At 40.3% G+C, this 25235-nt stretch overlaps 1 protein-coding gene across 1 annotated transcript; it reads right to left on the reverse strand.

The window, feature by feature from the left end:
- Positions 1–24966, reverse strand: nab1b (NGFI-A binding protein 1b (EGR1 binding protein 1)). The gene is made up of 8 exons (XM_026159044.1): positions 24507–24966; positions 15641–16443; positions 15419–15552; positions 15094–15145; positions 12942–13061; positions 10130–10301; positions 5257–5409; positions 1–3792 (listed from the first exon to the last, which is right to left on the reverse strand). The coding sequence occupies exons 2-8, from the start codon at positions 16439–16441 to the stop codon at positions 3716–3718; spliced, it is 1509 nt and encodes a 502-aa protein (XP_026014829.1). The 5' UTR covers positions 16442–16443; positions 24507–24966; the 3' UTR covers positions 1–3715.
- Positions 24967–25235: the final 269 nt, after the last annotated feature.

Below are 25235 nucleotides of genomic sequence, written 5' to 3' on the forward strand. Positions count from 1 at the left end.
TTTAAAGGTCAGCAGTATTTCAGGCGCAACAAGTAACGGAGGCATTGTGATATACTTTGAGTATTATGGCTGACAATAAGCTCAAGTTTTGGGCCAACATCAGTTTTTTTTTTCAAGGGAATTCAGCAAGTCTCTGGCAAATGGGCAGACGATCAGTTATAATAGTGAAGTCCCAGGACCATCCCACAGATGCAGGCATACCTTTCACGATCAGGTTCAAACCGGATTTGGACGACATTGATCACAGAACTCGCCACACAATAGAGTTCAAAAAAATAAAGTTTAATGTTTATGTGCTGTATAACAAATAAAATATATTAGTGTTTAAAAAACAGGTGCATAACTAGGTGAAGCCTAATCTATCACTTTACAATAAACAGTGAGGAGAAGGGTGATCAGTGAGACGGCAGCTCAGACATGCGACAGTCACGCCAACCAGGCCAGTGTTTGAGCCGATCGGGCTGGGAAAAAACAAAATAAAACAAAAAATTCCCAAGCGATATATATATGTATATATATATATAATTTTTTTTTTTACAAGCCCAAGTCTTTGCTAGTTAAAACAAAACCACCTCATGGAGTTTTTGTGAAAGGAGAATGATGTCTTTAAATACAAACATGGTGCTCTGTGCACTAAAAGCGAGACAACACAAACATTTCCCACCCTGATGACAGACATACAGTTACTGAGCACAAAAAAGATGAATCCATATAAATGCAAATAGACTTATTACTTACATAAATATTGCATTGGCCTGTCGTTACGCCGAGTGAGACTAAAACTATCTGTAGAGGGGGGCAGGGTAAGAGTCTGACCAAAAACTGTCTGGACGTCATCATCATCATCATCTCGGACCAAACAGACATATTTACACAATGTGGCGAACACGTAAAAACACAGCGAACACTTAATTGTTATGTATCTACCTCTAAACAGCAAAAACACATTTGAAATATGCACCGATGGCCATCACAGGTGGATTAAACACTGTTAAGAGCTAAGGCTAACAACATTATCATCATGTAAAGCATGTTTTTTATATACCAGACAGGTTCACGTGGTTGTATTTTTTTTCCTCAGTGACACTTAAAAGATTTCTTTTTCTTTGTTTTTAAATGTTTTTGCTCTACATACATAAACATTGTATTGACACCAAAATCTACAGCAGAGTTACACTCGACAAAGGAAAAACCCTGGTTTGAGAGATTAGGCTAGCACTATTTGTTATCACGGTACTATTTACAGACCCAGGCTGCTGCTCCACGCACAGCAGCGGCAAACAGGAGTTTTCCTTCCCCCCCCCCCAGCTGCTGTTGAAATTAAAATAAAAAAACAAAACCTGCAAACCTGCAAGATTTTAATTCTGTCTTCAGAAAATTTTTCCTTAACCCATGGGGCTGCTGGGAGCTTGTTGGATCTGTTCTAAAAAACCTCACAGGCATCTTTTTATTCCTGAAATACTCCCTGTTTGCAGATGCGTGGTTTTGGTTCAACAGCAGTGTTTTGCTAAATTACAAAGTGAAATGAACCAATTAGCTCGGCCTCTGGCATGCCAGCCCAGCCATTCTGCCAAGACGGATGACAGAGGTCCCCTGGTGCTACTCCACAACAGCTCTTGTACATCCTCTTTTTAAATTACCTCCCATCCCATAAATATACACAAGACAAGAGCGAGGCAGGGAGGATTAATCCCACCTCGCCAGTTTCCCAATTTGAAGTGAACGATAAAAAAATGAAAAACACAATAAACAAATAGGAACTGCTACAGGGGCTGTATCTTAACTCAGTCTCCCTACAGTACTTACACCTTTGTTTCAAGTTACAGTATGCAGACACCTACGTTAGGATTGGGAGAGTGACGGAGGCTCAAAAGATGACACAAGCTAAACGCAGCTAAAATAAAAAAAATAAATACATTTAAAAAAAAAAAACAACTTCTTGTTATTCTAAAAAGTTAAGCTTTGCTTCTAAAGTCATGAAAAAAAATCTACCTTTATCACTTTTATCTTAAAATGCTACTTTAACATATTTTACAATAAAAAAAAGTTATGTTTTCATGTTTGGTCATTTTTAGACTTTAGAAGGTTTATGGATGTCTTGTTAGCTTCTGTTTAGTATTACACTGATTTAGAGACACCCTGTATGTGTGTTGCTTTGAGCTAAATGCTAGTATTAGCAACTAAAGTGGTCACAGTGACATTAAGCCACCATCTTGCTAAAAAGCACTAAATACAAAAGCAGCTGAACGTGATGGGAAGGAGCTAAGTGTAATTTATGTCATGAACAACAAAAACGTTTGTCTCAAAATTTGTGCTACTTTATCTCCTTGTTATAGAGCTTTTTTTGACTTTATTCAGACTGCAAATGTCAAGAGATAAAATCTCTTCAGCATGACCTGGGTCTAACCCAGGGCTTCATTCCAGGAGGATGTGCCTAAAACACTTTACCTAGAAGTCCAAGAGCTATCCAGGTCAAATGAACCAGCTCAATTCGCTCTTTTTGCTACTCTGAGCTCCCCCCAATTGATTGAGCTCCTTTGGCCCTCACCAGAACATAGGTGAGGGCAGGAACATAGATCTGCCGGCTGAATAGAAGCGTGGTGTTTCTTCTTTTTTTTCTTCTCTTGTTGCTAGTCAGACTTTCTAAAAACTAAACTGCAAATGTCAAAAAAATTAACTAGCTGTGTAGATGTGCCCCCTTATTCATCTTCTGGGGAGTATGAATGTCAAAATTTGATGCTAGTCCAGAGATATTGACCAAAGTAGGTAACTGACTGACTCACTGAAATTCCGATTCCTACATATACTGAATAAAATACTCAGACACGACACATAAAATATTTAGCTATTTATCCTGAGTTTTGGCACAGATGTCATCGCCTTTAAATATTACTTTTATAAAGCGTTAACAACAATGAGGTGAGATTAGCCCAAAATTAGCTTTTGAAAGTCTACTTAAATCCCTCATTTTAAGGAACCTCCAAATGGGGTGTGGCCCTGTTTGGAATAATCAAATTTCATGAGTTTTTATTTTCCAAATTCTGAACAGATTTGAGCTAGCAGCCTGAACAAGGCCTGAGATTCGTCCTCTGGGGACCACGAATGTCTTTTCCAATTCATTTAGACTATAGAAAGTTTTCAAAAACATGGTTGTTAAATATTTAATAAATAAATGCCAAATCTGATAACATTCTCTTTCAGATTTGGGAAATATAAAGTGTTATCAAGAAGCTAAACTTACAGCACCATGGCAAAAGTTTTCCAGAAATTAGCTTTTTCCCCCATCTTTGAATCTACGCGTGAGTTAAGATTCAGCCCCAGCATCACAGCCTGCACTCTGGCTGTCCAAAAAAAGCAGGAAAACCAACACCAAGGCAGAGGTAAAGAGGACACAAATGTCTGCAACAGATTACTCTTAAATTACAGGTACATCTAATGTGTACAACTAATCAACAGACAAAGACCAGAGAGCACTGAAGAACTTCTCAAAATGCTCTTTAGGTGCTTTGGCAGATACCTTTGAAAACAAAGAAACAAACATACTAAATCAAAGAAAAATAAATGCTATTCATGAGGCAACATTGGTTGTTAAGGCTCTACTGTGTCTGTGCTTGCTTAGTATCTATTGATGGATAGTAACTGCATACTGTCAAGTGTGAGTAGAATGAAGTGGGGGGGGGGGGGGGGGGGGTGTCGAATGGTGAGGCGGGAGGCACTATGTGGAGTCTTCAGGCTCTGACTTGATGGTCTTCTTCTCTGCGTTCGTGGACGCCCGCTGTGACGTTCCATTTTCTGAAGGAAAAAGGAGAATGTCATCAGCAAAGAGCTTCATAATAACAAACAAGTCCTGCAGAGCGGTTACTGTAAAACACTTTTGTTGTATGTATCCTTCCATGAGCTTAAATCTTGTCCAAAGTGTCTTTGAGTAAGGCACAGCCTTTTAACTTCCTGCTCATTTGAAAAATCATTACATTTTTTGTATGAATATCATTTCAGGTTAGTCGCCATTGGCGGCTGGCCCATAGGGGGCGCTCGGGCTCCGCCCCCCCAAATGTGGAGGAGTAAAAATATATATTTTTAAAAAATTCATCAATGATAGTTTTACTATGTGTGTGCCCATATACAGCCAGGCGTATTTTAACATTTTCACCAGCTGACTCATTAAAGTTCAACCAACAAACGGTGTTTTTCTTCTTCTGGGGCGCTCGTCAAAGCGCCCTTGATATGCAGCGAAATAGCCTATCATTAAATGGTTGCCAGGGGAAAATAATAAATATTTGACCTATCAGCGTCGCTGAATTAAATGGTTTGGGGGCGCTTAAAATTGCGCCCCTGCAGAAAACGCGCGAAGATTTGCTGTTCTAGAATTTTACCTCAGTCAGTAGCCTAAGTGAGCTATAAGGTCAGAGAGAGACGATGGCAGCGGTATTGTTAACGGTTGAGGCACAGCCTCCCCCAAATTCGGTTAGATCGCTTCTAACCTACCCTTTTGCCAGAAGGACAATGGCAGAAAAACTGCAAGTTAAAGAGTTGGGACCTGACAAGCCCGAAATTCAACTAACCCAGGCAACGAAGGAGAAGTCAAAAGCATACAACAGGACTTTTTGTCGGAGTTGGTTCCAGCGCAAGTCGTGGCTGACAGGCTGTGGAACAGCTAATGCACTTTTTTGTTTCCCGTGCATACTGTTCAAAAGTGACAAGTGTGATTTGACGTGGACACAATCTGGACAAACCGACTTAAAGCACCTCTCCGAACGAATCAAGAAACATGAAAGCTCACGAGTTCATATGGACAACAGTGTAAAGCTAGCTGTGCTAGGGAAAACTAGCATAGCGGCGCAGCTAGATGATGGACATCGGATTGCTTTAAGAAGGCACAACGAAGAGGTAGATAAAAACCGTCATATTTTATCTAAAATCATCGATTGTATTAAGTTTTGTGGTGCTTTTGAGCTAGCAATGCGGGGACGCATTTAGCCCACCCCCCCAATCAGTTTACAGTTGTTGTTTTCAATAGTTATTTTTCATTCATTCAAAAAAAATGTTCATTTTTACAAATCTATACAAATGGCCAGAATATGGTTGTTCATTTTTACAAATCTATACAAATGGCCAGAATATGGTTGTTCATTTTAAATTTAAATTAAAATTGTGTTGTTTGATGTACTCATTAAATGGGTCATTTTAGTCTATCATAAAAATTGCCCCCCCTGAGATTTTTTTCAGGAGCCGCCACTGTTAGTCGCCATCACTAACCTATTGCTGGTGTTTTGGTCTCATCTGTGTTGCTGTTGTTGCTGTTGATGTGGTTGTGATGGCGCTTCAGTTCATTGGCTAGCTGCTTGCCCAGTGGGAGGTCGCCTTCCTGCATGTTCTGACTTACCACCCGCAAGTTTATTGGTCGTTCATCTGGAAAAAGTAAAAAATAAAGGCAAAAACAGTTAGCTTTCCCAATCAGTTTCTCAAAGAAAAGTGAGCTAAAGAACCTTTAAAGTACCTTAAACAGTTTTTTATAACTGCCCTCTTCGCCACTATTTTCACCAGGAATTTCAGGGAATAACAACCAATAGTGACATAAAAAATATTCAGTAAGCAACAGCCCAGTACAAAATGAAAATTTCACCTACTATCTCTGAGATTAAGCTAAAGTAAATCCACTGGGATAGAAGTCAACATCAGCCCAGATGTTTGATGTAACACCAGCTTTGTTTTACATGTTCAATATTCCCAGTGGCAACAAAATGAGTGTGTTTGTGTGTGTGTTAAGCTGCTGATCCCTCATGTTTGCCTTTTATTCCCCCTGAGAGACAAAAAAGAAACAAAGACGGAGGAGAAAAGGGTGGATGAGGGGAAGCTGTGACAGTATTTTCTACCACATTCGACTGCTCGTGCCCAATGCAGCTGTTATTTAGTTGTTTATATGCACATTAGCCTCCTGTCTTGGGATTGTTTTGCTGATATTTTATCATGTATAAGGTATGAATTTTACACACAATACAAAGAAATGTGACATTAGAGCCAGATGACTTTGTCATTTTTGTAGCTATTTGCTAATAGTGCAGCTTTCAATCACACAACATGTGCTGTACTAAAAGATATGGCCTTTCATATATTTCCTGCTTTCTAAAGTTTCCATGCACTTTTTCCAAAAAAGGAGATAGAGTTCTGTTTTTGGGATAAAATTATTCAATTAAGCTGAAATAGATATAAAGGTCCTTTTCTTTTCTTTGGAGGGTAGACGAGCTTTAATAAGAAGAAGGTAAGCGAGGCGTCGTAAAGATTTACTTCTGTCTGAGCCTGTTCAGCTGGACTTCATATGAAGTGTTTACACTGTCTGTGTAATCTCCGATGACTGTATAAAAAAGGCACTGCATAAACTTAGAGGACAGTGACACTGCAGCTTTTCACTTTCATTTTTAAGGCGGTGTCACACATAGTGTGTAAAATAATACATTTGCTGTTACAACTAACATATTCAGGTTTAAATAGTTTATCCAGAGACATTATAAACAGTGGTGTTTGATGTAATCACAGTACATTAGAGTAAACTGTAAGCTACCTGACAGGATCATTAAATGTTCATCATCATAAATCTCCATCTCTGCCTGTCTGATTGTCTTCCTCACTTCTCTGTATGTGTCATTTCTCTCTCTTTTTGTCATGTTTCTTAAAAAAAAGTAAGTCTGACATTTATTTCTTCAGCATGTTGAGGATGTCCGCCTCTCGGCCTGTGACGGCTGTACCCCCTGATCACGAGACCCCAAATTAAATAAGCTGTTAAGAAAATGAATCCATGTTTCCGAAAATGTTTCACAATAAAAGCTTTGTTAAGCAACCAAATGTACTTTATACACTATTTGTACAATGCTGAGTTTGTACAAACAGTGTAATGCAGTGACTCTAACAAAGTCATTTACTAAAATTAACTAATTGATTAATATAACATCACTGTTTGATTACCAAATAAATATGCAGTAGACTGAGGTTAATTATACCCTTATAATGAGGTCTGCTATTATAACATGACATGACATACAGACTTCCTAGTTTTGGTTATTTTAGCTCTGCTAGAAAAAGTATATTTCGCAGACCAGCAGCTGCTCCAAGTGTTGCTTTTAGCCTGACTTTGCAAGGATGCCATGTTTCATCTAACCTTCCAGAAAATCTGCAAAATATCTAAAAATATCCAGATGTTTTAGCTCAAACGGTCAGAAGCTGCAGTTATTTTCTTTCTTCTTTTCAAATTAGGTGAAACAGACTTGCCTTATTGGCCATACAAGTCTCTATTGCTCTTATGGAAATTTAAGGAGCTGGGTGCCATTAAATTATTGTGTAGGAAGATGATGAAATTAAAAGAGCTGCAGTCAAATCTCAAATGATGGAAAGCCAGGATGGACGCTGCATGTACCCCATGATTTAATCCTTAAGCCTCTACAGATAAATCAACTGTTTTATTGAAAGCCAACTTTTTAAAAACTATCTCAGCATCCACGCTGTTTAAAATTCCCAGCATTAACACTCAACATTTCTTATTGTTTTTCATTTTAAAAAATGCAAAAGAAGAGGTGCTTCTACTGAGCAGTTTGTTGTTAAATTTCAGGGTTTTATCCCAGTGGAATAAAACATAAAGGGGCAGAGAACGAGAGAATAAAAAGGAAACCTGCAGGAGAAGAAAAATGACAGAAGGGGGGAAGAAGAAGAAAATAAGAAAGGAGAGCAGAGAAGAAGAGGGGGAGGAGAGAGAGAGAGAGAAGTAAACAGCGAGAGAGAGATAGAGACGCCCCCCTCCAGGCAACTGGCTGGAGGTAAACAGGTGTGGGCGTGATAATTACAGGTGCATTGTGGGATTTGTGGGAACAGCGATATAATGAGCTGTCGGGAGTGGGTGAGGGAGGAAAAGGATAAAAATGAGATGAGGCCCGGAGGAGAAGTAAGATCCTGAATAATGATGCACCCCCCCCCCACCACCACCTCTCTGTTTGAGAAATCGGAGTGGGAGCAAATGGAGATGAAGAAAAAATACAAAATAAAAGGTGACAGCTGCCACGGCGGCCGGGTGTGGAAAATCAGCACCTATAGGTGTTGTTTCCATCCACGCATCCTGTGACATTTATGACATGAAGCATGTCTGCAAATTACTTGGTGCACTCCAAGAATGTCGGCCTCTATTCAGCTTAAAGACCAACAAAGAGCAAAGATTTGGCTCAAAAACAAAACCCCAGCTGGGTGTTTTCTCTTGACTGGACACAAGGGGCAGCAGTGAGTCACTAAAACAAAACAAAAACAAGAAAATATGCTAATAATGCTTAGACAAGCCAAAAAAGGGATATGTTTTTCTAGACTCAAGCTTTTTGATCTCTGCTCATTAATCACAAAAAACTGACTGGGCGCCAGTTTAGCTCAGTGCGTTGAGCGGATGACCACATGCCATATGACTGAGAGCGGCCGGGTTCAACTCCTGAGATGTTTAACAAAAAAAACGGACTGATTTATATTATATATTTGGTGATGTGACCAGAAACTTTAAAAATATAAAAAGACGAGACGACAGAAACCCACTTAAACCATTTTTTTGAGTGTTGATTTTGCACAGTTTGTCCACCAGAGGTCCGGTGCAACTTAGGGTAAGCATGTGCTTGGATTGCAACAAACACAACAGCTGATCCATGCAAAGTCGATAAGAGCAAAAACCTGAATATCACATATTAAATCACTACACTGTTATCAGTTTTAAAAATCTGAAAATTAGCCAGGCAACTTTTGTTCAGTTATGTTTCAAAACGAAAATATTAAAATTACCAAGGAAAGACGTGCTGGGTGCTTTCTTTTAACTGGACACAGGGGGCAACATTGAGCCAACTATAACAATCGCGCAGGAATCTAAAAAGACTCGAACACGCCACACAAATATGAGGTTTATGTTTTGCTGAAAACAGATGTGAGTGACTTAACATGTTATTAAACTATTAGTATATTATTAAATTATATTTTTTAGCTTATAGACAGAAAAAATGCCCAGCATAGTCTCCATTTATTGGAGATTATCATACACTAAACATATAAACTACCAAGGAAGCTACAAAGGAAAAAAGCAAGGAAAAAAAAACACTAGGTGTTTTCTCTTGATTAGACACAGGGGGCACCAGTGAGCCAGCCACAACCAACAAAAGATACTAAAAATACTTGAAAAAGCCAAACAAATATAGAGTTTTTAATTTACTGGAAATCAGTTCTGGGTGTTTTTATATTAAAGGTTTGTTTTTGGCTGTATCTTCTTTTAGTGGATGCAGCCATAGATTTAAAAAAAAAAGAACATTTCCAGTGAATGGCAAGGGGTAAAAACAATCAGGTCAAAGTTACTTACTCTGAGATTTACTCCTTTTGCTTCCAACTGTGATTAAGACCAACAACAACTAGCAAAAGGTGCTAAAAATACTGCAACAGAGTGGAGATTTATGCTTTTGCTGAAGCCGTCATGGGCAGTTTTGCATAAAAAAAGCTTTTCTTCCGCTAATATGTGACAGAAAAACAGATTTATGGTTTACTGGAAGCGGTTTGGGGCTCTTTTTTTTAATATTCCTGAGTTTCAGTTTGCTTTCAGAGTTGCATCTAACCTCATTATTCAGTCAGGATCGTCTTTCGCACGTCCTGGGAGATTTATTACTAGATAATAATATGCTTCAAGAGAAATGTTTGGTAAACTTCACAGAAACATTTAAATGCCAGAGTCCTTTAACTTTATGATCACACCTTAAACGTTGGATTGACTGGTTTGGAGTCAAAAGTATTTTCTCCTTGCACAAACCAAAGCGAGGCATCATAAAAATTTTAAAAGACTCCACCTTTTTAAATTCCTTTGTTGTGTAATTTTAATTGTGTTGTTATCGGCTGTACTGACAAGTATGACCTCTTACTGAGGAGGTGTGCCTGTTGCGACCAGAAATGTTTTGATAAGTTCAGGTTTCCGCTGATAAGGGATTTCATGAGGGCCGTGGGTGGTTTTTATCTTCATCCCTTTTTAAAATGTAGCCTCATTTCCATGTCACATTTGAATTCATTCCTTATGTTTTTGTAATAGTACATATCTAACAGTGGGGGTGAAACACGCCTCTGTTAACGGCCGCCCTACCTTGGCTGTCTCTGCTGGCGTCAACGGCTGCGTTTCCGTTGGTGTTCTGTGCATTGTTGAGGTACTTTAAGGCGGCGGGGGGGATCCTCCAGTCCAGAGCCTGGAGTCGTTCCTGGACAGCGGCATCCTGCAGGATCTCCATCTGCCTCGCCAGCAGACGCTCCAATTGCATCTGGTGGACACAAACAAAGAGCAGTCAGATATGAACTGTGGGTAAAAATATCTTCTGCAGTCTCTCGATCAGGGGTCTCCAACTCCAGTCCTCGAGAGCTACTGTTCTACTACTGTCCTTACTCCAACACAGTTGAATCAGATGGTGGAATTACCTCTTCAGCATGCCATCAAGTTTGGCAAAGGCCTGGTAACAAGCTATTCATGTGATTCAGGTGTGTTGGAACAAGGATGCATCTAAAAGCTGCAGGACAGTAGCAATCGAGGATTGAAGTTGGAGACCCCTGTGCTAGATGTTAGAAAATACAAGCTTTCATATGAAGATGTGACTTTCATCTGTGGACTCTCAGTAAGACTGTGATAAATGGATCTGCTGAGACATTATAGGTAGATAAAAAAGTGGATTCTGAGCTTTACTGGTCTTTAACAGGTAAAAATACAAACTAGTACGGTCCAGAGGTGCACGTAAAGACGACCTTGAACGTGAGAACAAAAAAATTTAAATCCAGTTCTTGGTTTAAAAATCTTCAAAGAAACTTTTAATCAAGTACCAACCACAATGTGGACTTTGTTCCAATGTTATAAAATAAACAAAAGAGGAATTCAATGCACCTTTAAGAAATAAAGGAAATTTTAAGTGCAAATTACTTGTAACTGTTGGATTAGGATTACAAGTAATCTCTAAAACAAAAAAGAAACAGTGTTAAATCCAATAGATTTGGGCCTCATTCTTAAATTTTAGACCTTTCATAATTAAACATAATTAGCCTTTTTACATTTTAAAATATAATCAAAGTATCAGTTTAAGTTTAAATCTTCATTAAAGTAGGAGTTAACGCATAATGGCAGGAATTTTTCACTATAAATTTGACCTTCAGTTATTGCTAATACCAACTACAGAAATAATGACTCAAGTAAATACAGTGACACTCAGACCGTTGGGGAAAAGGTCATGGTCACACACACGGGCGTTTCCAGGATTTTCTCCAGGCACAAAAACCAGTCGGTGGAGGTGGGAAGGCTCCGTGGGAAATAAAAAACAAACCAGTTAAAACTATTTAGTCGTGGATAAACTTACTGCCTTCATAAATGTGCATCAGGAGACATCGCTGCCCTCTAACAATATAGCGGCTCGCCTGAAGCATGAGATTTAACGGCGAGCTAACCCAGTGTTTTAGTTTACTGAGTGGTAGAAGTTAAGAAAACATCTCACACATAGGGAGTCGCGAACGACAGGCAAAACGAACTCATTTATTCTTCTCAACTTAAAAAACTTTTTTTTTGTTGTTGTTTCAAATTTGCTTTCATTGCATATTATTATGTGACTTGACATTTGTAATATTTTGTAAGGAGGACAACACAGATTTTCCTTAAAAAGAGAATCAACACCTACAATCGCTGTAACTTCCACACATGGTTGCTCTGGTATAATTATAGGTGGGCACCAAGGCCACCCCAGCTCCCCCTCTTTAGCTACACCTCTGCATATAATTGCTAAACAAGCTGTGAGAGCACGAAGAAGCATCTGAGGTTAAACCAGTTTTACCTTCATACACAGATTAATTGATACATATGAATAAATCCTTTAAAATCCACCGATTTTTGCTGAATGTTATTCTTTTTGATAAATGCAGTGTCTTAATTTCAAAGTTATTACCTTCTAGTTTCTGATATTGTACTTATTTAACATGCAGGTTAAGTAGAAAAGAGAGAAAACGCTTTCTGAGGTTTTTTTTGCTTCATTTATAATAGATAATACCTAGAGGATGACTATGAAGCACGATGAAGATTTCTAGATCCTTTTTTAATCCTGTCATCCACCCGTGTGAGGGTTCAGACCTGTAAGGTAAACGGCATGTGCGATATATCTGAACTGCTTTGAGGTTTGACCTAAATCCGAGTGACCTGACTGAGGGTGAACTTTTGCCCCCTGCATCTGCCTCTTGGGTGCGTTAAACCAACCCGGGGAAAGAGCTTGAAAGCAGGAAAATGACCTCCTTAAATGAGCTTCAGCGAAGTGAAGTCTGACAAACAACAGCGCAGCGTGGTTGCTGTCAGTCGGCACATCTCTGTCACTTTAAATTACTGCAGGACACGTCCATGCACGGAGAGACAAGCAGCAGTTCAGAGAGGCCTGCCGTGCGAACACAACCGTGAAATCTCTTCTTCTCCTGAATGCTGTTTGTGGAAATCACATCAGCGTGACGGGTGTAACAAACACTGAGTGATCAGCTGGAGTACATATACTTTAGGCCACATGTGTTCACATAGGGAGCAGGCGCTGAAATGTTTTCTGGCTAATGAGTGATCATAAAGCTGTCCTCCTACACTCCGGCTCTAATTATGAACAGCAGCAGCAGCGGCGTGGAAACCAGTGAAGAGTCTAACTAGGACTGCCTCAAACATCTGGCGACATGGTGAGGAACGACAGTCGTTCCAATAAGACAACTCTGGGCGATCAACCTCAAAAGACATCCAGATGAGGAAAAGAAATACAAAGTGCTGACGTCTGCTCTTAGGAAACAGCCTTTTTGAATGATCACCACTGCAGTAGATTTAGCCACTTTTTTATAAACTCTTTAGGCTTCAAAATAACAGCTGCTTCTCTGGAATTGAGATGGCAAGTGTTTGTTATGGCTACCTGCAGATTTCGTCCAACGGTTTCCTCTCCTTTCGACTTGGCGCACGCCAGTTGCTCCCTCAGCATCTCCTGTCGCATGTGGATGGCCTGCAGCGCCTCCTGGATGTCGAAGAAGTTCTCCTGTTGGTGTGACAGACAAACACGTATACATGTTTTGGGTTTCCATTTTATTGTTTCTTTAAGATTCATTTGAAGGTTCTGGTTGGTTCTCAGAGCCAAGAAGAAATTGAGTTTCTCTCAGTAGTCAAGAAAATATGGTGTTTTAGTATGAAACTACAAATCTCAACCCTGCAACTGACAGCTAACATCTTGGTGAAGTGTCAGTCACACAGGTAAAGTATAATGAGGTCAGTGTATGTGCAGGTAATCCCCATGAGCCGAACTCTTTAAAAGCTGCTCCAAACACACAAACAGTTTTTTCTACTCATGGGTTTTTATGATGTCAGTAAGAGGGAATTCCTTATATGCTCCACCCACCTGCTTTTTAAATCTTCTGTTTGGGAGTGGTAGCCAATCAAAAGAAAGTTGGCTTGAAGGGGGAGGAGCTAAATCAACGAGGCTCAGTATGATATAAAGATGGATTATTTTAAACTGTGATTCATGCAAAGCTACCTTAGGGGAATATTTTCAAAGCACGAAGGTGTTTTTTTGAACTGACATCCAATTTGTGGCTGATATTTTTTAAATAACATTTAACGGTTAGTTTTATGTTTCACCCTTCACTGAGCACATGAAACTGTATACAGCAGAGCAACAGAGCAGCAGGTCAAAGACAAATTTATAAGAATTTTTAGAGGTTAAATTTGCACAAAATACACTGACGCTGTTCAAGGCTTGTTCTGGTTTTAAAAATGATAATATTAATGAAAACTCCAGGCAATATAGAGAACATTTTAATAGAAAAGAACAATTAAACAATTAAAATAAGAAATATCATTTCTGGAGGCAGATTTTATTAAAATGAATAAAGTCGCTAAGAAGCGTTTTACTCTGTTATTAATTAGTTTGAACTTATTTTGTCAACATATAAATAATTGCAACTATTTTCTTTCACGTTACAATTTAAAAACTAATTAATAACACACTAATAAAGCTTATTTATTTAAAAGAAGAACTAGTATTGCTGCTATTTCTTGCTACTTATTTTGGTTATTGGGTTTATCAAAGCTTACACAATACAAATTCCTTTGATTTGTTTATTAACAGACTCGGGGGAATTTTTTCTCACTGTGGATTTCTGCAGAAATTCCCCCATCTTTAAGAGCTCAGAGTAGTTTTTGTGAGCAGGTGTCGGCTTATCTGCAGCTCCGAGGTCCCAGCCGAGTGTGCGTCCGCCACATGTTTTCGATCAGAGGTCTACACGCTGAGAGGAGCTATTCAAAGACAACTCTCTCAGTCAACTGTGTCAGGAGAGGAGCACTGAGAGTCCTTTGTACTCTATTCAATGGTGATGCTGATTCGCCCTTAATGTTCCTGAAAAAGTCTTGCAGAGGAGCTCCAGCTGGCCACATCTTTACATTTCACACATTGTAAATACTGAAAATTAGCCAGCAAGGCAGTTCCGGTCATCATGTTTTCAAATAAACTGGTGAATTTAATGAATAGGAAACATTTCGTAGGGATTACTTTCTCATTTTAAAATGACTGTTTGGTAGAAGACAACCCCTGAGGGGTCCAGAAACTGTTCAGAAGCTATTCAGGTTGCAATCAGTTAGGACAAAACAAGTTAAAACCTTTTATTCCAACAAAAAAAATAGATCTTTCCTGAATTTCTCATTGCCTCTTCCTGTTAAAGGGTGGTTCTTCCTCCCCACAGTCGCCAAGTGCTACTAATATTGGATTATGTGATAGCTGAGGTTCTTTCTGGTTCTTCTGTAATATTTTAGGGTGTTTAAATTACAGTATGAAGCACCTTTTAAATATTAAAATCATGTCAGATAGTGATTTTTGGATATCAGTAAATTTTAAAATCGAACAAGGAAAACTAATGAACACCATGGAGAGTCTGAGAAGCTTTTGTAGCTTGGAGGAACACTCCAGAGTTAGGACAGTCTCTTGATAGTTTAAAGGAAATAGAGACATCTCAGTAAAGCCCAAAAATATTTGACAAATGTTGAAATCAAGACGCAAATTGAAAAAAATCTGACCATACCTCTGTTTTAATTCTTTTAGGTGACGGCTCGTCTCGGTCTCCACAGCGAGACCTGCAGAGAAAAGTCATAATGCACACATGTCAGTTCCATTGCAACCACTGACATCCAGTTTTTATGCCGAGAATTCGCTGAGCTGACAATTTACCTGGGGAAAGCTTTTTAAAAATGAAAGCATCACAAACGCTAAGAAATGTGAACACGTGATTCATGATGGGCTTAGACAGATGGTCACATGTGTAGTCCAAACACTGTCGGCTCATTTTAGCTTTAAAACCAAACAACTTAAATCTGAAGTCGGCTTCAGTAAGGAAAAGGGGCTCTTACTTGCTGGTGCGGTAGGTGTATTTGTAGGTGACCTCCCTGGAAATCTGCCGGGCGAGTCCGAACAGCTCGTCGCGGCGTGTCAACAGAGCCATGTCCCTCATGCAGAGCTGTGCCGCCGCTTCGTTCACCGTCAGCTGTGGGACACACATGTACAGATAAATCAGGTTACACAGGAAGACCCCCACAGGACAACATTAACCAGAAAAATATGCATTCACCCACTTCGTGAAGCGTCAGGTGCTTGCCGTCCCTCCTCTTGGAGTCAAAGCGTCCATAGATGGCGCTGTACTTCCGGATCTCCTCCTCCCTTCGCGGATCATCATCGCTCATTTCAAAGATGTGTCCGATCATCTTTCCTAGCTTCTTGTTGTTCTTCAGCTGCTCTTTTACCTCAGCCAGGTCCGCCTTTGGGAGGCCAGGCGCCATTCTGTCCACACACTCCATGACCGACTGGACAGCGGCTGCGTCCAGAGCTTCTAAAGCCTCTCTGGGCGAAGATGGGGAGCCGAGGTCTGACGGAGACAGGCTGTGCTCGCTATCATTGCTGTGGCCCGACCAGAACCTCACCTCGCTGCTGCCCTGCAGTGGTGATCCGGCCGACACTTTGTCCCTTGCCACGTCCAGCTTCCCCGGGTCAGAGCAGGCGGCGGCGATGGCTTTGGGCATCTTGACGCTGGCGGTACTGGCGCGGTCCTGAGCGCTGAGCAGCGTGGGTGAGCCCTCGGGCAGTTTGTACACGGGGATGCTGCACACGGGCAGCGAGGTGAGGGGCTGGTTAAAGATGGCGGGGTTGGTGACCCAGTCTCGCAGTGCCTTCTGCAGGCGGCGCACGTGCAGCGGCTTGCTGGCCATGCCGACGAGGGCCATGATCTCCAAGAACTCCTCCTCGCCGGCCTCGCAGAGCTGCTGCACGTCGTCACCGCCCTGCTGGATGAAGGCCTCGTAGTAGTAGAGCAAGTTTGCCCGCTGCAGGATCCTGTAGAGCTGCAGCTCACCCAGGGTTCTCGGCAACACCGCTGCCATACCTAAGAGACGACAAACAGAAGGCCAAAGGTCACTCAGGCACTAAGCTAAGCTAACAAACAGTCACACATGAGATATTGATCTGAAAAAAAAAATAAAATACCACGATTGGATGAACAGTTATTATAACCTATTAATATAGTGGGAAGATGAATGTGTGGAGGGCCAAAAGTGCCAAATCCACCCCCCCACCTCCAAATTGAAGGTGCCACATAAATATTGCAAAACTAATAACGATTGAGGCATTGATCCAAATAATAATAAATAAATATCAGCAATTAAATATGTTATTTGTGATGATTTTTATACTGTATTATTTACATATTATTACTAATTGGTTCAGTTGTACGGAGGACTGACACTGTCAAAATTAAAAAGAAATAAATAAAAAGAAATAAATAAAAAACAATAGAAAAACAAATAGTGAAAAATAATATATAAACAGAGGCATTAATACAAATTAATATTTTCTTTCTTTTTTGTTTCTGGTGAAATTTAGTTATAAAAGTGCCACCATTTAGATTATACTCTGTAAAATGTGTGGGTATAATAAGCTAAAGCTACACCCTGCAATTTTACAGTCAATAATTTGTGTTTTTTCTGCTTTATTTGTTTGTTTAATTTTTTAAAAGCATTCTCCAATTGTTGTTGAAAACTGTAAATAACCACTGAAATACAATCCCCCCATTTATTTTTACTTTTGGCAATTTTAGACTTCCGTACCAGGAAACAATCTTCCTTAATCTTAATCTTCCATAAGATAACAATAACAGATTGTGGTAGTTCTCTAAGATCGAGTCGTTGAAATGCTTCAGATGTAGAAATGTCAAATCAGTCACGTTCTGACTGAAATCCTCCTGCTGAGTGCCAAATGGTGAGAAACACCAATTTGCCCTTTAAGGAGAAAACAGAAAGGGGGAAAAAATGGTGCGCTCACATGACACTAACTCAGTGCTTTGTTAAGATCATCAGCAGTCAATCTCAACAAAGCAGGAACATGTGAATTTCTCTCAATGAGCAGACACTAAAACTGAAAAGAGAGCATGAGGACTTTTGACCTTGGAGACAAAAAACGGTCAAGTCAAGTTTTTCACTTGAATCTTCACAGCTGAAGAATGTGAAGATGAAAAAAAGAAATGTAAAAATAAATATGCTGTTTTTACTGTTTTCACTGGAGGCTCCATTGCTCATCTGAATTAGCTGCTGTGAGCCGACATGGAGACACATTTCTAAGAACAATGCACAGGAATTATATTTGGACTGCACTTGTTATCCTTGGCATGTGCAGGGTTCCTGTTTATCAGGAGTCCACAGGTGCGTGGATAGGTGAAATCTGCCTCCACTTTTCCGCCAGAAACCACAAACAGCTTTCGCTTTGCCCTGCTTTAACTAACCTACGTCGATCCAAGTGTCTCAAATAAAGAAGTAAACGTTAAAACCAAAGAAAAGGGCAGAAATGAAGTGAAATAATAATTATGAACAACAGTAGTCCAGTAAAACTACTAAAACCTACAACTGAAATTTACTTACTAAACATCCAAAACACAATCAAAAAACAAGGTAAAATCATAATTAACAGCAGATGCGGGTGCGTAGGCAGCTCATTTAGTGTTTTTTTTCCAAATATCCTTGAGCTTCTGTGCCATATTTTGCTTGAATGAACATTATTATTGGTTTTAGTTGATAGCACTGCATCAACCCAATCCTGGCTTCTCTATATTCGATCCCTGTGTGGTTTACAATTAAAATTCAGGGAGACATCACACTGAAATGTTGGCTGTTTTCAGTCTCTGATCCTCCGGTGAGTCCTTCTCCTGCTCCAAAGTGGAGACTTGAATCTACAGACCAATGCACGAGCAGATAACTCTTGTATGTAGCATTCATACAACACATGTAGATAGATGGAAATCTTTACTGGAACACGTGTAAGATTTAACTCCAGTGCGTGGAGGAAATTTGAACTTGATCAAATGAGTGTGGAGAAAACACGGTGCACATGTTGGTGATCATACCTGGATATTGTCTAGCATACTAATAAATCAGACACATCACAGGTAGGTTGCTACAACCTGCCCATCCAGCATACAATATCTGCACTGAGAAGGTACAAGAAATATATACGTTGCAACAAAGTACTTATTGCATTGCATTATTTATTGCAATTACAATCCTGTCAACAATTACAATCCTGTCATGCCCTTTGCTTTCTTGTGTATACACATATATACACACAACAGTGGTTTGTTTTCTCCGTCTGAAAGCTATAAATCACATGGATATAGCTTTAAAAACTGGGAAAACAGGAATTATAACACTTACACAGTTGTGTGCACAACACATTTTTACAGGGCTGTTTAAGTGACGTTGTTATTTTACTGTCAGTTTACTGTCTTTTTAATTTTACTGTTATTTTAATCTTTTATTGTTATTTATTACAGACATTTTAAGTTCTTGTTTTGTAGTTTTTATTTAAAAAAAAACAACTTTTTCTTAACTTTAGTTGTTTTTTCTATTCTAATTTGCCCTCTGAGCTCGCCTGCCAAAGCACTTTGCAAACTCTGTTCTCAAACTTGTTATTACAGTAATAAAATGTACAAAAAATGTCATTTTTAAATTGCTGCTTTAGCTCTAAATGTGGGTCTACAAACATCTGTGAATCCCTGTGAATAAACGTCTTCTGCGGGCCCACTCGCCGTCCTTTGAGGACGACGCTCGCTTGGCCTTTAATTTTAAAGAAATGATTGAATCTCGTCACTTGCCATCTCAAACTCAGAGAAAACAGGAGAGAAGCTCAGAAACTGGCTTGTTTTTCGACTCTCCCTGTGTGCATGTGAGGCTCTGCGGAGGCCTACAGCTAACAGAGGAGTGGCAGTCAGCGAGCCTGGGTTACTGGGAGGACCACATGCCTCTCTCCACCCCTGCAGGATGTGTAGGTGGTGGGCTCGCCTCGCCCAGAATAGGCTCTGAGAGCCTCAGCCCAGGGAGCCAGGCAGGCAGGCGTCGAGTGAGCAGGGAGAAAGACAAAAGCTGTCTAAGACAGAAAACTGAAACCATCCTCTTTAAAATACGTGGATTTATTCAGTCTACACAGATATCAGAGATCACTGGCACTCAAGGTGACCTCCAGAAGAGCTCCTCTAACTCAGTTTCCTTCTATAAAAACGAGTTTTAGGCAAACAACCCAATAAATGGAAAAAAATAATAATTTTTTTAAAAACGGAATCAGACAACTTTTGAAACTTCCACTCCACGTCCTTATCTTAAACTCACAAATTCTGTTTAGAATAACAACTTTTGTAGCATCTACACAAATGACCAACTGAATAATAACAGTGTCCCTCAGCAAACCTGTAAACATGTCTAGACTAGAGGAAAGATGCCTCCTTTTTTTCTTGTTTCTTCCAGCTGCAAACAGGTCAACGTGCTTTCTGATTGTAGAAATCTCTCCATTTAACCAAAAAATAAAAATAGTCTTTCCTGGAGTGACGGTTGGAAAAGGAGGAACGATTACGGGCGGTAATAACAGGTAATTTAAGTTCACAGGTCTGCATCACATTCACTATAAAACTTTTAAAAAATGTGGATATAACGTGTGATGTGAAACTCGAGAAAGCCTTGTTGTTTCCTGAGCACAACTTCTCAGTGCGCTCGCTTTCCATTTATGTCACCTCAAGAGTTTACGTTAGCCTTTCCTTACAACTACGGCGGCTTTAACAGAAAGTAATGACGCGGCAAAAAACAATCACTGTGTCAAAGCAAGAGTAAAATTTCACATGAAAACGTGACTGTTTCCAGTCTTTCAATGACAAAAGGTTTGTTTATTTAAGCTCAATGTGAACAAAATGTGACAAAAACTGAAACTAAATGAAGCTCGAGTTCACAAAGAACTCTTGAGCTTTTGTTTTAGCGCTTACACAAGCTTCTTATCTTATGAAAACAGCAAAAATGACTGATCTTAATGATTTGGTTCATTTATGATTCAAAACATCCTGATTTGGCAGCTTGCACACAACATTTGATTTAATTCTTGGAATAAGGATGTTTTTTTCTTTCTTGAAATGTTATTATTTAGTACTCTGAGAAAAGGTGCAATAAAAACCTGAGATTTTTAGAGTAATTTGGCTCATTCAACTCTGAACCTGCAGACGCTTCAGAGCTTTTGCTCGTCTGTGTGTGAATCTGTAGGCGAGGGATTTTTGCTTCTGGAAGTTTTCTGGTTTCCGCCTGTATTCTGAGTTCTATTAAAACTGGATTTGGCTGCAAACAGGTGAACAGTCTGTGAGCACAAACTCAGTCTCAAAATCATCCTACTATCAGGTTATTATTAGCTTCTTTAAAAAGCCTTAATAGATTGGGAATCCTAGCCCGGATCTTGAATAGAAACCCTGAAAAAACTGCCCGCTGCTCCCAGAAACAAGTTGGCAGACTGTCCGATGGGCACTACTTAAAAACAAACAAACAAAAGAGTTTGGTTTTACACATTACTTTCCATTTTTATCTTGTAACATCTACCAGGTCACCCAGGTCACCCATCTAGGGATAGTGTTCAGTGAGCCTTCACCTCTTTTATGAAATATTTGCCTTTCTGGAAAACAGAAAATCCTCTTTGACTGAAAGGTAACAACATCCAATTTCTTTACCCAAAACAAAACCCAACCTTAATCGTAGACTAGTCTCTGAAGTTATTCATTCCCAGTTGCTGATTTTGTGTCTTCTTTTATGTCTTATTTGGAAATGTGCCATCGGTTAACTAGCCTAAACTAGCTTACATCCTGATCCTGAACACAAAGCCGAAAACCAGCCCAAAGAGCACTTTAGTGATTCTACGAATGAAGGAGGTACAAGCAGAAAAGGGCGGCTACGATGCTGCGTGCCGTACTTTTGAAAATACAGCTCTGGCTGCTTGGTTCGGGAGTTCGTCTAGGGAAAACGGCATGCTCGACACCTTTTTTTCTATCTGCCTCTCATGCAGATAACTGAGGAACTTACCATAACTGTTTGATTAGTAACTGTAATGTGGTTACAGTTGTGTAGCACTGCCCACTTGGCCTAAAGCAAAGTTTTCTGAGGAGCAAATTCTCACCATGTGACTGTGACCAACCAATCAGGCATTAGGCCAGAAGAAGCACTGTAGCAACATCCCGCTGTCCGCATGTGATTTGCTGATACATGTACCAGTTTATTCATGTGTTTTTTAGTAAATGTCGGCATCTCTGTTCTGTTCAAGATTTTTTCAAATTGATTAACCTGAAACCATGCAGCAACTCATTAATGATGACCCTCCAGTTGCAAATGGATAATCTCAGACATGCTCTAGGCTATGAACTGGGAATTTACCAATTTGACCCTTGTCCTACATCTATCTGTGCTTATATTAGCCTAACCATACCTCTGTAGCCACCCACCAGGTAGAACAAAAAAACCCTAACCCTGAAAACATTGCTGGTATTTAGCTTTCTGTGTTTGTTTGCATGCAACGACGTTAAACTCGAATGTACGCCCGGTTAAAAAAGCCACACTGCTCATTTAACTCTGAATGTTCCAGTGTTTGTTAATTTCAGTTCAAGTCAATTTTAAAGCCAAATCACACCATTGTATTGTAAAGACCCTACAATAACGGAGAGAAACTCCAAGAATCGGACAACTCCCTATGAGCAAGCACTTGGCGACAGTGGGGAGGAAAAACTCCCTTTTAACAATAATAATAATAATAATGGATTGGATTTATATAGCGCTTTTCAAGGCACCCAAAGCGCTTTACAATGCCATTATTCATTCACTCTCACATTCACACACTGGTGGAGGCAGCTACAGTTGTAGCCACAGCTGCCCTGGGGCAGACTGACAGAAGCGAGGCTGCCATATCGCGCCATCGGCCCCTCTGGCCAACACCAGTAGGCAAGTAGGGTAAAGTGTCTTGCCCAGGGACACAACGACCAGGACAGAGAGCCCAGGGATCGAACCGGCGACCTTCCGGTTACAGATGCGATTCCCAACCCAGGGAGAAACCTAAGGGATTCCTCCTGAAGGAGCGTTTTTACCCAGAAATGGCTAGCAACATCAGATTTATTAAGGGCTGTCTCGAGTTTTCAGGGCTTTACTAAATAAACGTTGTCCAGGCTTGCATTATTTTTGCAACACGCCACACTCATTTGTTCCCATGGGTTCCCCCCTTTTTTGCATTTAAAATAATTTACTTCACAAGCATATAGGCTGAGCTGCTCTCATGTGTTGAGGTCATTTTGTTGAGTAAAGGTCATGGGCTCACTTACTTCTGAAAATAGCCTCTATTTGCATGTCTATGTATTTCTGATATGATCATTATGTTTCTGGGATAGAATGAACCCACATTTTGAGCCTTTAGAATTGACCCCATTAACCCCCACATACACATGCTTTTTTTCTCTAAATGTTGGTTTAGGAAATGGAATATTTGAGGATAAACTCATTATTGTTATTATTTTTCAGGTCCACTGTTAAGCATGTTGCACACCCCACATAACTAACATATAAATTAAGTTTCATTTTCTGATGAACACGAACGCCTCTCCTATCATTTTAGCATTAATGATAAAACCACTCATCCTCCTTCAGATGCTCAGGAGGCACTCGCCAACCTAAGATGGGTATTTACCACCATCTTAGCCCCACAGATGCTTTATTGTTAGACTGATAGGTTGGAAAAAGTGGCAAAAAACAAATAAAATTGACTGTGAAAAGACCCAACCCTGCTAGATCATCATATACTCAGGTGTTTTACTCATCTGTTCCTTGGCATTAAGCTGCTGTGACTTAAATGCAGCAAAAGCTGTAAAAGTTGAACAGTATAGGATGATTTCTTTGGGGTTTTCTCGGTGATGTAAGATAGTAAAATGAATACGAAGCGTGCCTCCTTTCAGAAAAAAGAGAATAACCACCAGATGAACTAACAATGAAATGATTAGAGGAGTTTTCTTGTTCAATAAGTGTTTTCAGCAGCAGAAGGTTATCTGTCCCTCTACACTGCTGTGTGCCTACAAATAGAAACACTGAATTCATTCACTCCGCTTCAGTTCCACTTGTTGTCAATTCTTTCAACCATCTGCACAAACACTCCCAGCCATCTTACTCTAGTTTCATCACAGCAGGCGTGTGTGTGTGTGCGTTTGTGTGCGCGAGGATGATGAATGCGTGTGTGTGAATGGCAGAATCTTAAGTGAAGTCCTGCTCCACAAAAGCGAGTTTTGCCAGTTGGATCTTTTCACCTGGAGAAACGAGGCGTGCGCTGCCACAATGGCACACACACACAAAACACATGTACACGCATTCATGATGAGTGGATTTCCAGGTGAAGTGCCACGCAGAAGCAGCAGTCCTCCCTCAGCGAGCTGAGAAATCCTTTGATTTCACTGTGATTCAGGAGGAAATTCCCAGAACTACTGTTTGATATCATCACCCGAGCGGCCTGGAAACCATCAGCTCATCTGCCAGACTGTCTGGGATGTTACTCCAACCCTTTGTGAAAAAAGAGCCACTCAAACCCGGCATTCGCTCCAGTGATGAAGCAGCTAAAAACGGCACAAAATGACGCACAATACATCGGAGATCCTCTCGCTCTTTCCTCAAATATTCCTGTAGCAACTTGTCCGTTGACACTCTCGTGACACTCTCCGCAAACCAACCCACCCTGCATAGGATGCTAGAAATTTGGATATACATGTTTATTTATAGGCATTCCCATCCCGTTTTTAAAAAAATAAATAAACGGTTTCTAATGGACTAGCGCTTTGGTTTGTGTTTACCTCCCGCTCATGTGGATATTATTATCCCTACAGTGCTATAACACAGGCGGATAGTTTTGCTACAGCGCGTAAAAATGACTTTAGAGCTGTTTTTACGTCCCCTCATAGAATTTTTAAGCTGACTTTAAAGCACATGCAGTAATGTCTGCAAGCATTTCCAAGAAAATAAAAAATAAAAATCATAAAATGTGTCTTTGCAAAACATTTCCAATCACCATTATTATTATTATTATTATTAGCAGCAGCAGGTTACATGCACGGTCACCGTCTTTAATTGAGCCTACCTGGTGAGTTTTTGCCCCCCTCTGGTCCGCCCTGGTCCGGTTCCTCGTCTTCCCTTTTCTCCTTCTCCTCCTCCTTCTTCTTCTTTTCACACTACCACTCCTGAGTGTCAATTTGCGCACAAAGAAACCCGCAAAGGAGAGGTCCCGCAGCAGCAGCGAAGTGCGTAAAATTCAAAAGAGAGGAAAAAAAAATCTAAATTCAAAAGACGAATAAAGACACGAATTATCTCCAAGGCGCACACAGACAAAAAGAAGCGCGCCTGCTTGTGTTTGCGTGCTCAGACCGAGCCACTCTCCTCTCCTCTCTGTTTCTGGAAACTTTTCTCTCTCGACTGCCGTTAAGAGAAAGGAGGGGAAAAAACCGCAGAATATGAGTAAAAAAGCCGCTGACCTTCGTGCGTCTTTCGGTGCGTCTTCTTCCTCCTCCAAAGTGTGTGTGAGTGAGTGTGTGTGAGTGTGTGTGTATGTGCGAGGATGATGAATGCGTGTGTGTGTGTGTGAGTGTATGTGAGTGAGTGTTTGAGTCCTCTCCCAGCGTCTCTCCACTCCCCCTTCCGCACCGTCAAGTCAGACGTGGTAGTGCGATCCTGCGCTTCCGCCTGCGTTTACGCAAAAAAAAAAATAAAAAAATAAAACACAAGGTACTGGGTGAAGGTGCGGGCGCACTTCTGAATGGAGGAAAAGTGGGCGGGAAAAGAAAAGAAAGAAAGAACACGTTTAAATAAGAGC

Source organism: Astatotilapia calliptera, chromosome 23, assembly GCF_900246225.1.
Source record: "Astatotilapia calliptera chromosome 23, fAstCal1.2, whole genome shotgun sequence".
Taxonomy (NCBI): domain Eukaryota; kingdom Metazoa; phylum Chordata; class Actinopteri; order Cichliformes; family Cichlidae; genus Astatotilapia; species Astatotilapia calliptera.